Source organism: Lissotriton vulgaris, chromosome 2_1 (genome assembly GCF_964263255.1).
Source record: "Lissotriton vulgaris chromosome 2_1, aLisVul1.2, whole genome shotgun sequence".
NCBI classification, from domain to species: domain Eukaryota; kingdom Metazoa; phylum Chordata; class Amphibia; order Caudata; family Salamandridae; genus Lissotriton; species Lissotriton vulgaris.
The window spans coordinates 1,104,534,331-1,104,549,171 of record NC_141687.1 but is presented as its reverse complement, the minus strand read 5'-3'; the positions used below and the strand labels follow the sequence as shown (position 1 = coordinate 1,104,549,171).

Sequence of the window (14,841 nt, the reverse complement as noted above, 5' to 3'; positions counted from 1 at the left end):
CAAGTAGGCGCAGAGCCATGGTAACTCTACACACTGCGAGAGGGCTGGTAGAGGCCAGTCTTGGTCCGTGCGGAGCCAGGGGACGCAGGGGTAGAGCGCAGGGACGGATCCTCAAACTGAGGAAAGAGAAGTGTCCGAGAGAGGGGAGGAGGCATAGGAAGAAGGGGGACTGAGGGGAGAGAGGTGCATGGGGGTAGGAACAAGTGAGGTGCGCGGGAATAGAGAGGGGCAAGGGGCACGTGGAATTGGGAGGGGCTTAAAGACGGGCGAGGGGGCAGATAGGTGCACAGAGGGAAGGGTGCACGGAGGCAGTGGATGGGCATAGGAGGTGGTGAGAGAGCATAAAGAGGGACGAAAGGTGCATAGAAAGGGGTGATAGTTTATCGGAGCATACCAAGAGGCGAGGAGTAGGTAGATAGTATTAGTAATGTGCATGGAGGGAGGGCAGGTGTGCAGATAGGCGCGGGAGTGGGTGTGGAAAGAGAAGGGAGTGGTGCACAGATAGGGGATCACAGAGAGAGAGAGAGAAGAGGAGAGAAAAAAGGGAGGGGAGTACCAAAGGCTTTTCTAGGGGTGTCCTAAAAAAGCGGTGTATAGAGGGGGGGTAAACACAGAGTAGACAACAATGCCCGGCCGCACAGGCCTCGCTACACTTTCTGAGTCCATCTTTCACAAGAATTACTAGGTTTTTGCTTGAAACTTAAAGAGAGAGCAGTGCCAGGTCGTCAGCCTCGGAGCAAACCCCTCTCTCTTCGAGCTCGACTCTAGCTGGAGCTAACATGGCGGGCACAGGGGAGATGCCCGAGTTCACCTGTATCTGTGAACTTTGCGACTGCGGGTGAGTACTCACCACATGCATTTTTATCTTTCCTACCTGAAATTGCGCACTTCCTTCTTGCTGAAGTCTGCGCACCTCCTGCCTGTGTACTGTCACCCCCTCACTCTTGTGTGCGCTCTCCCATCCGTTCTCGCTGACTCAATTCCTCACTCAAACGTAAACATTTTAATCCTTCATGAGCTGTTTAATGTAGTAGGAAACGAGGGTTTGGGAGCTGGAGTATGCGCACTGCGGTATTTGGGTAGTGGGGGGTGGGACCGTACCTCTTTTCTTTTCCTCTCTCCTAAGAAGTACCAAGTCCATCCGTGTCTCTCTCCATCTCCTTCCTTTAATGTATGTCTCCCTCGCTCTCTCTTGTGTTATAACTCTCCTTCCTTTCGTCTCTTTCTATTTTCCTCCTTTTCACACCGCTCTCCTCAGCCGTCCCTCCTCAGCCCCTCCTCGCCGTGTTCCGGGCTTGCCCCTTCCCTGCCTAGCCTCTTTGGCTGCAGCAGTCATTGTTCAGCAAATGGACGAAGAGTAACCATGGAGAAAGGGGGATTGAGCCACCCTAAAGTTGCTTGTGCCGATAGTGCGGTGCATGCAGAATGCGTAGAGGAGGCCGCAGAAGCGCTGGCCGCCAGAACAGAGAAAATACGATGCGCAGGAACAACCGATCAGAAATTACTTAGTAGGGGAAGCAGGGGGTGCAGGAGAAGCTGATCAGGGGGCATACGTGGAGGGAGGAGTCAATAGAGCATGGAGGGAGCGAAGGAGGCACAAGGGAACGCAGAAAAGACAGAGGAGGAAGAAGGAGTGCAGGATGTGGTGAGAAGAATGACTTACTAAAAGTGCAGGGACCTCAGACCAGAAATACATGGTCACCATGAAGTGAAGGAACTGCCGAAAGCAGACAAGTGGATGATGAGCAATGCAGCCTGCAGGGTAGGAACGGCTGACTAGAAAGAAGAGGATAATATAGAACTGGGCGAATGCAAGGACTGGCAGGTGCACATAATACTAAACGAGAAAGCAGAGAGTGCAGGAACTGCAGACAATAAATGGGGTTATTGAGAGAGCAAAAAGTGCATGAACTAGTAAGGGGGAAAGAATACATTTACACAGAAATCTGGAAGTGCAGGCACTACCGAAGAGAAAGAAATGGGTAATGTAGAATGCAATGAACTACTGCAATTTGAAACAAATATTGTCAGCCAGGGGGCCTATAGCCGCACCACCTGAAATAAACATCTAATATTAAGCCAAGTTGCCCACCTCAAACCGAACAGCTACCAATTGGCCATGCATCAGACACTTTAATTCATAGATCGAAAAGCAACAGAAACACAAATGTAGTAGACAACAATTTGGACGCACGACTAGAGCAAACAAGACGAGTCAGTCACTGCTTGTAGTTTTCTCTTTCTTTATTCTATTTCTTTTCAGTAAGCGCAGCCAACACGTTCCGCCTAAACATTGGCTTCCTCGGAGCACAATTATGCGGAACAATTGGTCTATTCCTCGTCTGAGCCACATCATCGCAATAGCATCTTCCTCAGTATGTTGCTGTTTTACTGTCCCAAACATTAAACTCAAAGGGACTTCAGTCCTGATGCAGGATAAGTACAGTAGCATGAAATCATAGAACAGAGAGTATCCTACTTAATGCCGTGTTCAGCAATGAGAGGTCTATGACCACAGTGTCCCGAAAGTACACAGAGAAAAAGATCATGCATTTAAATTTACCTCAATCTTCCACCACTAATATACTTTACAACCCTGAGGGATTGAAATGCTGTATTCACATGTCTCACCTGTTATCAAAGTACCCAGTTTTTCATTGTTTGGCCTGTGTTGTTGTATGAGCCTCCCCAATGAAAACTTGCATACTGCCAGCTTTTTAGGTCTCGCCTGCCAATGCGCTTGTGCATTGCTGGCGAGAATTATAGTAAGTGCAAAAGAAAAGTCTCAGACTTCGAAGGCTGCCGCTCCCCCGCTCCCGCATAAGACTTCAAAGGAATGCGCTCCCACTCCCCTGCCCCCCCGCCCCTCCCGCCCCCAGCCACAGCAATGCAGAGAGCTTGTTTATTTTAACGAGCGCGGACCGATTTTTAATCCCAATCCAACCCGGAGTTCAGCCGTTCGTCCTATTGTGAATTAAGGCCATAGCTATTTAAAACAGCAAGTTCTCACAGGGCACACCTCTGGCAGTGCGCTCGCATCTAAAATACAACTTCACCTTAAGCGTGCCTCTCACACAACTGTTGCTGCGTCTCGTAGGCGACAACACAGGAACTGGAACATGTATCTCTCCCAGTGACGTTATCCGGTAGTGTTTTATCCTGTTCTTGCAAAGAAATACAGTTCTAGCGTTCAACTCAAAGTCTCGTAGAACGGGGCGGTTTCCAGTTCAACATTTAACAAGAATAGTCTATTTTTCTGCATTGTGTTTGTCAGCTAATGACGTCACCTGCAATCAAAATAAAAGACAGACCAACGCAACATTTTCCCGCCCCAATCCTAAAGTTCACCCAGTAGCCATCTTGGAAAAAAGGCGATTTGATTAAAAACAATCAGAAGCAACCATTTACTATAAAGGACAGCTACTACACGATAGTACACAGGAGATAAACAGTAACTCTATACCAAAATAAATGTCTTGTTATCTTCTACGGTCTAATTACAAATAATTCACCAATATGTGTTTATGTACTCAGATGCAACGTTTACTATATCTGTATTTATGAAGCCGAGGAGAACAGCGTCTTTATAAGACCTTAATGAAAGATTATTTTGTAAAACGGCATGCTTAAGAGTTAACTGAGAATGCGACCCTCCATTAGTATTTGAACATGGCTGCTTCCTTTTCTGAATCCTTCCACCCTCAAACTCCAACTCCAACCTACAACTCCACCCTCCAACTCCACCCTCCAACTCCACCCTCCAACTCCAACCTCTAAATCCAACTCCACCCTCCAACTCCAACTCCACCCTCCAACTCCAACACCACCCTCCAACTCCACCCTCCAACTCCAACTCCACCCTCCAACTCCACCCTCCAACTCCAACTCCACTCTCCAACTCCACCCTCAAACTCCACCCTCCAAATGCACCCTCCAACTCCACCCTCCAACTCCAACTTCACCCTCCAACTCCAGCCTCCCACTCCAACTCCACCGTCCAACTCCAACTCAAACTCCACCCTCCAACTCCGCCTCCAACTCCAACTCCACCCTCCAACTCCAACTAAACCCTCCAACTCCACCCTCCAACTCCACCCTCCAACTCCAACTCCACCCTCCAACTCTACCCTCCAACTCCAACTCCACCCTCCAACTCCAACTCCACCCTCCAACTCTAACTCCACCCTCCAACTCCACCCCCCAACTCCAACTCCACCCTCCAACTCCACCCTCCAACTCCAACTCCACCCTCCAACTCTAACTCCACCCTCCAATTCCAACTCCACCCTCCAACTCCAACTCCACCCTCCAACTCCACCCTCCAACCCCAACTCCACCCTCCAACTCCACCCTCCAACTCTACTCTTACCTTCCAAATCCAACTTCACTCTCCAACTCCAACTCCACCCTCCAACTCCAACTCCACCCTCCAACTCCAACTTCTAACTCCACCCTCCAACTCCAAACCCACCCTCTAACTCCACCCTCCAAATGCACCCTCCAACTCCACCCTCCAACTCCACCCTCCAACTCCACCCTCCCACTCCAACTCCACCCTCCAACTCCAACTCCACCCTCCAACTCCAACCTCCAACTCCACCCTCCAACTCCAACTCCACACTCCAACTCCACCCTCCAACTCCAACTCCACCCTCCAACTCCACCCTCCAACTCCACACTCCAACTCCAACTCCACTCTCCAACTCCACCCTCCAACTCAAACTCCACCCTCCAACACCAACTCCACCCTCCAACTCCACCCTTCAACTCCAACTCCACCCTCCAACTCCACCTCCACCCTCCAACTCCACCCTCCAACTCCACTTTCCAACTCCACCCTCCAACTCCACCCTACAATTCCACCCTCCAACTCCAACCCAACCCTCCAACTCCAACTCCACCCTCCAACTCCACCCTCACCCTCCAACTCCAACTCCACCCGTCAACTCCAACTCCACCATCCAACTCCACCCTCCAACTTCAACTCCACCCTCCAACTCCACCCTCCAATTCCAACCTCCAAATCCAACTCCACCCTCCAACTCCAACTCCACCCTCCAACTCCAATACCACCCCTCCAACGCCACCCTCCAACTCCAAATTCCAACTCCACCCTCCAAATCCACCCTCCAACTCCACCCTCCAACTCCACCCTCCAACTCCCACTCACGCCTCCAACTCCAACACCACACTCCAACTCCACCCTTCAACTCCAACTCCACCCTCCAACTCCAAATCCACCCTCCAACTCCAACTCCACCCTCCAAATCCACCCTCCAACTCCACCCTCCAACTCAAACTCCACCCTCCAACTCCACCCTCCAACTCCAACTCCACACTCCAACTCCACCCTCCAACTCCAACTCCACCCTCCAACTCCAAATCCACCCTCCAACTCCACCCTCCTACTCCAACTTCACCCTCCAACTCCACCCTCACCCTCCAAATCCAACTCCACCCTCCAACTCAAACTCCACCCTCCAACTCCAACTCCACCCTCCGAATCCACTTTCACCCTCCAAATCCACCCTCCAACTCCACCCTCCAACTTCAACTCCACCCTCCAGCTCCACCCTCCAACTCCACCCTCCAACTCCACCCTCCAACTCCACCCTCCAACTCCAACTCCACCCTCCAACTCCATCCTCCAACCCCACCCTCCAACTCCACCCTCCAACTCCAACGCCACCCTCCAACTCCACCCTCCAACTCCACCCTCCAACTTCACCTTCCAACTCCACCCTCGACCTCCAACTCCAACTCCACCCTCCACCCTCCAACTCTAACTCTACCCTCCAACTCCACCCTCACCCTCCGACTCTAACTCCAACTTCACCCTCCAATTCCAACTCCACCCTCCAACTCTACACTCCAACTCTACCCTCCAACTCCAACTCCACCCTCCAACTCCACCCTCCTACTCCACCCTCCAACTCCAACTCCACCCTCCAACTCCCACTCCACCCTTCAACTCCACTCTCCAACTCCAACTCCACCCTCCAACTCCACCTCCACCCTCCAACTCCACCCTCCAACTCCACCCTCCACCTCCACCCTCCAACGCCACCCTCCAACTCCAACTCCACCCTCCAACTCCAAATCCACCCTCCAACTCCAACTCCACCCTCCAACTCCAACTCCACCCACCAACTCCACCCTCCAACTCCACCCTCACCCTCCAACTCCAACTCCACCCTCCAACTCCAACTCCACCCTCCAACTCCACCCTACAACTCCACCCTACAACTCAAACTCCACCCTACAACTCCACCTACCATCACTCAGGGGCACCACCACATCACTCAGGGACACCACCACTTCACTCAGGGACACCACCACATCACTCGGGCACACCACCACATCACTCGGGGACACCACCACACCACCACATCACTCAAGAACACCACCACATCACTCACGAACACCACCACATCACTCAGGAACACTACCACATCACTCGGGGACACCACCACATCACTCAGGGACACCACCACATCACTCGGGGACACCACCACATCACTCGGGGACACCACCACATCACTCTGGGACACCACCACATCACTCAGGAACACCACCACATCACTCAGGAACACCACCACATCACTCAGGGGCACCACCACATCACTCAGGGGCACCACCACATCACTCAGGGGCACCACCACATCACTCAGCCCAACCACATCATCACTCAGCACCACAACAGCACTGTCCTTGCTTGCTACCAACAAGCATTGCCTTAGCCAATAGGACTCGCATTAGGAAAGTGCAGGGTATTGGCTTTGTGAATAACAATGCTATTAATTTATATATTTTCAAAGCCAACACGTATTAAAGAAATGTGTCATTTACAATACCAATAGCTCACACTTTCCTAATGCGAGACCTATTGCATTGCAAATGCTTGTTAAAAATTGGATTATGAGCTGCAATCTATGGTACCTTTCTTTTCTTATACAGCCCACTGCCTGTCAGCAGCTAGGGCAGGAAGCTGTCAGATGGTTGCAAGGGACTTGGATACAGAGCGTATGGGCACTGTCATGGTGTGTGGAATTATGAAAGAGTGAGGAATGAGCCTTATGTGCTCTACTGTATAGTGACCGGAATCCATTTTGTATCTTCTGTGTGTGGTTGAAAAAACAGAGAGGGATCCCTTAACACTCTCAAGGGAAATAAGGTACTTGTTACCGAAATGAAAGAAATTCCCTTGACCCAACAATTCAGATATCCATGTACACTAGTTTGACAATACAATAAGATATTGAGCACTATATTCAATATATATATTGCAAAGCGTTTTATTTAAAAATATATATTCACAATTTATTCCAAAAAGATTAAAACCATATATTGCATCACATTTTGTAACATATTAAAAAAGATTTTCTTAAAATGACATACAGAAAATATCACCCAAAGGAGAGTTGATTAACAACAAATTACAATTATGACTAGCATAATAGAGACAAACACATATGTAAGACACTGCCCTTTGTAATTTACAGATGAACATCACAATGGACTAAGAAAAACAGCTAGTGATACATTGATCCAATCGGTATTAACCCGTCTATGTTAGTCCTTGGATTGTGCCTTCTAAAGTATTGACGCGTTTCGATGGTTTCAATTTAATCTCATCATCTTTATGAAAAAGATGGCGCGATTAAATTGAAGCCATCGAAACGTGTCAACGCTTATCTGGACTGTGTTGCGCAGGTGCCATGAAGTCGCTACAGATGTTTACTGTTGTGTGTGGGACAGGAAATGATGGCAGTCTGGAGTAATGGGATTGATAGAGCGCCATGTTATTCTGAAAATTGTAGGGATGCATTATAATCACCAGTAGTCAGCACCCGCATATTTAGAGGACCATGTTGATGTGTGATTATTAGTAATGTAGTACTAGGCCGAGAATGTTGCAACATGTAGTAGCGTGCTTATATTATTTGGACACTAATGTAGTGCTTCAACAGAGAATATGCTTATGTAATACAGAGATTATTGTTTCGAGTCTAAACTGTTGCATTAGGAATAAACATGCCGTATTAGAAGCTGCTTATGTAAGTTGCTTATTATGCTCTAACATGAGAAGGAAAATGCCTTAGCAAAATAATGAAATGTAATACTTTGGAATGATTAATGTAATGCTTATGTTGTAATATTACAAATGCATTTAAACGTGTAAAGGCCTGAGACATGAAAAAACCAGCAGAGGCCTGACTATATTTTCTTAGCGTAGCTAAAATGTTATGGGCTAAATTGTATTTTTCCTTGGGAAAAGGCTCCTGTTCACAGTTGAATTTCAGATTGTAACATGAAGTGTATGCAAGGTTGTTTCTCATGCGTTTCTGTTGCAGGTGCAAGGACACAAAGCTTGTTAGGTAGAACAATCCATTGTTTAGGAGTTAGGTTGGTAGGAGTGAAAACAAAGGGACTAGATCGGAATGCAGAAATGCTACATTTGGTGGAGAAGGTGCCTGGGACCCAAGGACACAGCAACTGTTTTTGGATGAAGTTGGAGTCTTGCTGGAAAAATCCAGGACGAAGCACCTGCCCAGAGGGGTGTGTTCAGGGCGTGTTTAGTGTCTTTGGGATTTTGTATTAAGGACAGCACCCCAAGGGTGGAGAGCAGACTAGAGCAGATCTCGAGGCAGAATGTAGACTTGGAGTAGATTTGGCGAAAAACCAGGCACGAGAGGGGTGTAGGAAGGAGCATCTTAGAACGAGCTCTGTATCTTAGGCAACTTACCTATGGAAAGTGAGTGTACTTCTTAGGAAGTCGTCACTGCTGACACCTTTTTCCTCTTGCTTGGGAGGGATGCAAGTAGGGATGTCACCTTATAGTTAGTGTAGGGACAGACTAACCTTTTCTTTCTTTTTGTTAAATGCAGTTGAGACTTCAAGCAGGAACTGTAATTGTATGTCCAATGCTTCTTGAGCTTACGCTGATTTTTATCTTGAGTCGTTTGAAACTCTTGCGGAGGATCATGTTTGTATTAGTGGTGTTTTTTTCTGAACCTCTTACTGAGGTGCTTGTATGTTCAGTTATTTTTGGCTTTGTAATAAATCTTTTAAATTTTACTTCGTAGTCAGTGGTCCTTTGAATTGAGATGGATTTTGTTGTTGAAAAATTGTCATAAGTATGAAATTAGTGATCTTCCCTTTACACTTCTTAGCAGACAAAAAGATTCAGTCGACCACAGATTCTAGGGATAGGTAAGATAAAATCTAGTTAAGAATCCGGCCTTACCAGGTGAACTCAGTGGTGTGGGTGAGGGCTAGAAGCATGTGAGGCCAAGTGCCTTTATTGCGCTGCTCCTGCTTGCACCATGTTGACCTCAACGATCAAACAAGTTAAATAAAATGTTCTTCATCTGCTTAATATGGAGGTCACTAAATGTGTATGTGTGTGCATATAAAAATGAATATATATATATATATATATATATATATATATATATATAGTTGTTCTTCATCCTTTTATGCGCTACATGCGGCCCACTATGGCCTGATACTGACATTATGTAAAGCGCAGCTAGGAAACTGTCAAAGCAATATTTCATAGTTTATTAACTGCATGCCCACGTTTATGTATTAAACAAGCACTAGTTTCTGAGGCACACCCAGAAGAAGTTTCCAGCCGAAACGAAACATGTTGGTCAGAATGCCGTTTCTTCCGTTGTACTGCATGCATTAAAGCATTTGAAGGCAAGTCCGTGTGCGACTCATCTATCTCCCCGGAGATTGTGGTGGCAATACATGTCGGCGTGGTTCAGCCGAGGAGACGCACAGCCAGAAAAAGAAGCGCCATGCAGCCCCCGCCTTGAACCAAGTGGTTGGAACCGTGGTAGCGAACTTCAGGAGTCTGCGGTGCTCCCGGGGACTGGACCCCAGTATTCTGGCCCCCAGTCAGTCCCGAAAATTGATTGACATTGGGGCAACTTGCAGCAAAACTCAGCAGAGTAAAGCGGTTTACAACGGGTGAAACACGACACCCACTGGAGGGTTTTTAAAAAAATAAACTCCAACAACCGTTTGCCAACTACAGGTCCCACAAGGCAATTTTAAAAGGAAGTGACTTCCACAATTGGGGCGGAACCTTCGGAAGAAGGCAACCACAAAAGATTGCATACTCACCTGTAACACGCAAACGTTTGAACTTTGGAGCAGGCACACCCAGAAGAAGTTTCCAGCCGAAACGAAACATGTTGGTCAGAATGCCGTTTCTTCCGTTGTACTGCATGCATTAAAGCATTTGAAGGCAAGTCCGTGTGCGACTCATCTATCTCCCCGGAGATTGTGGTGGCAATATATATATATATATATATATATATATATATATATATATATAGTTGTTCTTCATCCTTTTATGCGCTACATGCGGCCCACTATGGCCTGATACTGACATAATGTAAAGCGCAGCTAGGAAACTGTCAAAGCAATATTTCATAGTTTATTAACTGCATGCCCACGTTTATGTATTAAACAAGCACTAGTTTCTGAGGAGAATGTATGAGGTCTACATACAAAATATACAAGTATGTGTAAAAATTGGTAACTTAACCAACATTTTGCTCAAATGCAACCCACAAGCTAGAAGACTGATGTGAAGTCTTTCTTTCTTTCTCAGTTTTTCTTTACATTGTATTGGTATTTCGTTTTAATTAACACATGACTGCACATACAGAGAAAAATATCACGTTTATGCTATCAAACTTTTTTATTTCTCACTCTCACTTAGTTAAACCTTTATGTCTATTCTAACTTGCGGTTGCTGTGACAACCACCTGTGGTTACTATGCATTTAATGATGTTTTTCAATGGCGCCGGACATTGTGAGCAAGGCGGTCTACCGCCGAAACGTGTCAAGGCTTTCGTTTGTGAAAATAAACTACAGTCCCAGATTTCCACGGTGTCAGCGCCTGTCATTTGGAGTGTATGAACAGGATTGGTTGTATATATATGTATATTCACTGAAAAAACCATAGGTTTCACACACGTTATAGTTAGGAATTAGCATTTTAAAAACCTTTGAAATTCACTGAAAAAACCATAGGTTTCACACCAGTTATAGTTAGCTGGTCATTTTACTCATACAAAACCTTTGAAATTTCCCCGTTATAGTTAGTTCAGCTAACTATAATTTGCGCGCCCGCAATGCACTGCTGATGACGTCACATATTACATCACTCATGACATGGTCAGTGACATCACTCATGACATCACTGATGACATCATCCTTGGCAAAATGGTAGGGACAGGTATGCAGTAGTGCCTTTTCTATATTTGGTGAAAATCCCTCCAGTAGTTGTTGAGAAAATTGATTTGAGCAAATTATATATCTATATGTGCTCAACATTCTATTGGGAATAACTTTGGCGCTGATTGAGGAATCTGTGTGTAATTTTCCAGAATTTTGGCCAGCTCCGCTCTGCTCCTTCCCTGAAAGTTTCGAGGGGATTCGTCCAGCTGGGGCCGTAAGGGGGGTCCCAAAGCGTGTTTTCCCTATGTCAATTTCCATAGGGACCTTTAGACACGGCTACAGCCCGAACGGCTGATTGGAATTACACTAAACTTGGTAAAATGGTAGGGCCTGGTATGCAGATGTGCCTTTGCTACGTTTGGTGAAAATCCCTCCAGTAGTTCTTGAGAAAATTGAATTTGAAAATTTTCAAATGGCATTTTCTATGGGACCTTTAGACACGGCTACATTATTTAAGCACATCCATTGGTTTCGAATGGTCATGTGAACAAGGCTGCAGTACCTGTGAAAGCGGTAACTATTGTGCTGTGATTCAGGACTGGTTGGCTAAATACATGTCATTTGAGATGTCATCAGTGATGTCACTGACCATGTCATGAATGATGTAATATGTGACATCATCAGCAGTGGATTGCTGGTGCGCGAAATATAGTTAGTACAACTAACTATATAGGAGCAATTTCAATGGTTTTTTAAATGCTAATTCCTAACTATATAAGTCCTGAAACCTATGTTTTTTTTAAGTGAATTTGCAGGGCTTTTAAAATGCTAATTCCTAACTATATAAGGCCTGAAACCTATGTTTTTTAAGTGAATATATAATATATATATATATATATATATATATATATATATATATATATATATATATATATATATATATAAAATCCAATGCTCACCCTCCGTTGAAAGTAAGCGGGACACAGCTCCGGATTAAAAAACAGGTAGGAGTTTTATTGAAACCTACAGCACTTTCCTTTGCAGTCCGTGATGCGCTTCTTGTTGTGTGGGCAGGCGCGTTTCTGGCCGTCTTGGCCGTCTTCAGTGCCGATGTCACAGGCTGCTGGCAATTCGTGTGGGCTTCGGATCGCTGACCACTCCTTTTAGGACAGTCCTGCACCTCAATGGGGGGACCCCTCCCTCTAGGGCGGTCTCACGGCTCCTCCTCCCATCTGCAGGTGTTAGCGCTGTAGCGCCTGGCGGATTGCATCTTGGGATGTGTAGTGCAGTGTGGATTCCCTGCTTAATAGCGGAGTTCCAAACAACCTCTCGGGATGTTCCCTTCCCTCGGCACTGCTCCATACATCCTAGCAATACAGCCAGGAAAGTGTTGTTCCGTCACCACCCGCGTTTTCATCCTATCGGGTAGCACAATGCCACCTCCTCTCTCCCCATAGCGGAAACCAATCACCCGCGGGCAATGTCTTCGCTGGGGGGGCGCCGCACCTTGTACTCCTCGTACTCCTCGTACTGTCCAAGTTTGTTTTGCTGTAATGGTGCGGTGCTCCTGACCGAGAGTGCGTGCCCCCACCGGTCTCAGCCAACCGGAAACATACAAAATCCAATGCTCACCCTCCGTTGAAAGTAAGCGGGACACAGCTCCGGATTCAAAAACAGGTAGGAGTTTTATTGAAACCTACAGCACTTTCCTTTGCAGTCCGTGATGCGCTTCTTGTTGTGTGGGCAGACGCGTTTCTGGCCGTCTTGGCCGTCTTCAGTGCCGATGTCACAGGCTGCTGGCAATTCGTGTGGGCTTCGGATCGCTGACCACTCCTTTTAGGACAGTCCTGCACCTCAATGGGGGGACCCCTCCCTCTAGGGCGGTCTCACGGCTCCTCCTCCCATCTGCAGGTGTTAATATATATAAATATATATATATTTAGCCAACCAGTCCTGAATCACAGCACAATAGTTACCGCTTTCACAGGTACAGCCCACAAATATGCGAAAGATTGTTGATATTGAGTGCTTTATTACTCCGTAGTCTCCAGCATGACGCTTTTCGGCTGCGTCACTGCAGCCTTGTTCACATGACCATTCGAAACCAATGGATGTGCTTAAATAGTGTAGTTGCCCATCTGAGCAAGTTACCAGGCGCATAGAGCCAAAAGACATACTTAATATGTAACCAGCATTATAGCAGCAATGTGTCAGTGCAAAAATACATAGTATATAAATAAATTAAAATTCTCATAAATATACCCCCAACATATTAGACCACAAATAACAGCAATACATGAAATTATTTAAAACCTATCTCTATTCATCATAGGTAAAAAATTCTATTCATGTCGATCATACTGTCAGCTAGTAAAGCAGAATACTGATGGGTTTCTTCATTAAGTCCTCTTTTCTCATACTACACAAAGAAAACCTTGCTCACAAGATTGAAGTGCTAGTGCAAAGGATTGAATTATGTGCAAAATAGGGCAAAGTGCAAAAACCATGGATAAAAAGATATTAAAATGACATATCAGCTCTCCAAGCTAAAATTCATATAAACATATAAAAATTCTATATAAATTGATATCATTGGTAGCAAGAGCGGATAAAACGCTGAAATTCATTACATTAAAGTTAAGTTCGTAAGCATTGAAGATATTGTGCAAATTATCTAAAGTCCATGTGCATGACTGTAAAAATAATCCTAGTTGAGTATGAATTGTTATTCTATTTTCGCTTGGTCTTAATACCAGACCCATACTCTTGCTGTAAATAAGCTGTACTGCCAGATTCGAATTGTTAATAATAACTTGTAGTTAAAACTCATCTGTAGTTAAGATACTAGTATGTCCCTCATACTGACCTCCATTTTTTAACTTTACAACCCATATGTAATGGTTCTACTAAGTGTCGTACCATTCAATACCTCCATCCAATAAACATATTATGGAGAGTTCAGTAACTAAACCATAAGGGTAGCTAAAACTCTAATGACTCTGGGGTACAGATACCCTTACAAGTTAAAGGCCCCAAAAGAACCGATGTCTTAAAGGTATGACCACACTCAGAGTTCCCAAAAATCAAATGTGAACACACAAGGGAGTTAACTTTGTTTGCATGGTTGCAAGTAATCTAACCATTCCTGCTTAACAATTACAAGAAATAGTATAGATCCTCCCCTGTGTTCATCCCATTTGGGATCCTTGTGTCCAATAGCAGGATGTACTTGCACTCCAGCTGTCTGAGTTGTCACTCTCTATAGCCTCCCCTTATGTTTTTTGGTACGGCGTCAATAATGTAATAACTGAGATCATTTAAGTTTTTTTCATGTACCAGTTTAAAGTGTTGGGCTACCGGGTAGCTCTCATCCGAATTCACAATTGCCCTCAGATGTTGGAGAATGCGATTAAAAGCTTGAAATTTGGTGCTGCCTATATATTTCAGCCCACAGGTACATTGTAATACATACACCACAAATTCGGTGTGGCATGTGTATAATACTTTGATCTTAATAAGATTTGGATCAAATGCAGAGCAGTATTCGCTGGTGGTTACACCAAATTTGCATGCTCTGCATGCTATGCATTTATGGAACCCTGTCTTATTTGACAACCATTTCTTAGAGTTAATTACCTCAG

At 45.6% G+C, this 14,841-nt stretch overlaps 1 protein-coding gene across 1 annotated transcript in view; it reads left to right on the top strand.

Annotated features, from left to right (window-relative positions):
* The first annotated feature begins 253 nt into the window (after positions 1-253).
* LOC147731675 (uncharacterized) overlaps positions 254-14,841 on the top strand; it is a 100,238-nt gene continuing 85,650 nt past the window's right edge. Inside the window, exon 1 of the mRNA XM_086956816.1 lies at positions 254-838. Coding sequence (XP_086812942.1) covers positions 780-838 — 59 coding nt within the window. The 5' untranslated portion in view covers positions 254-779. The remainder of the gene's footprint in view (positions 839-14,841) is intronic.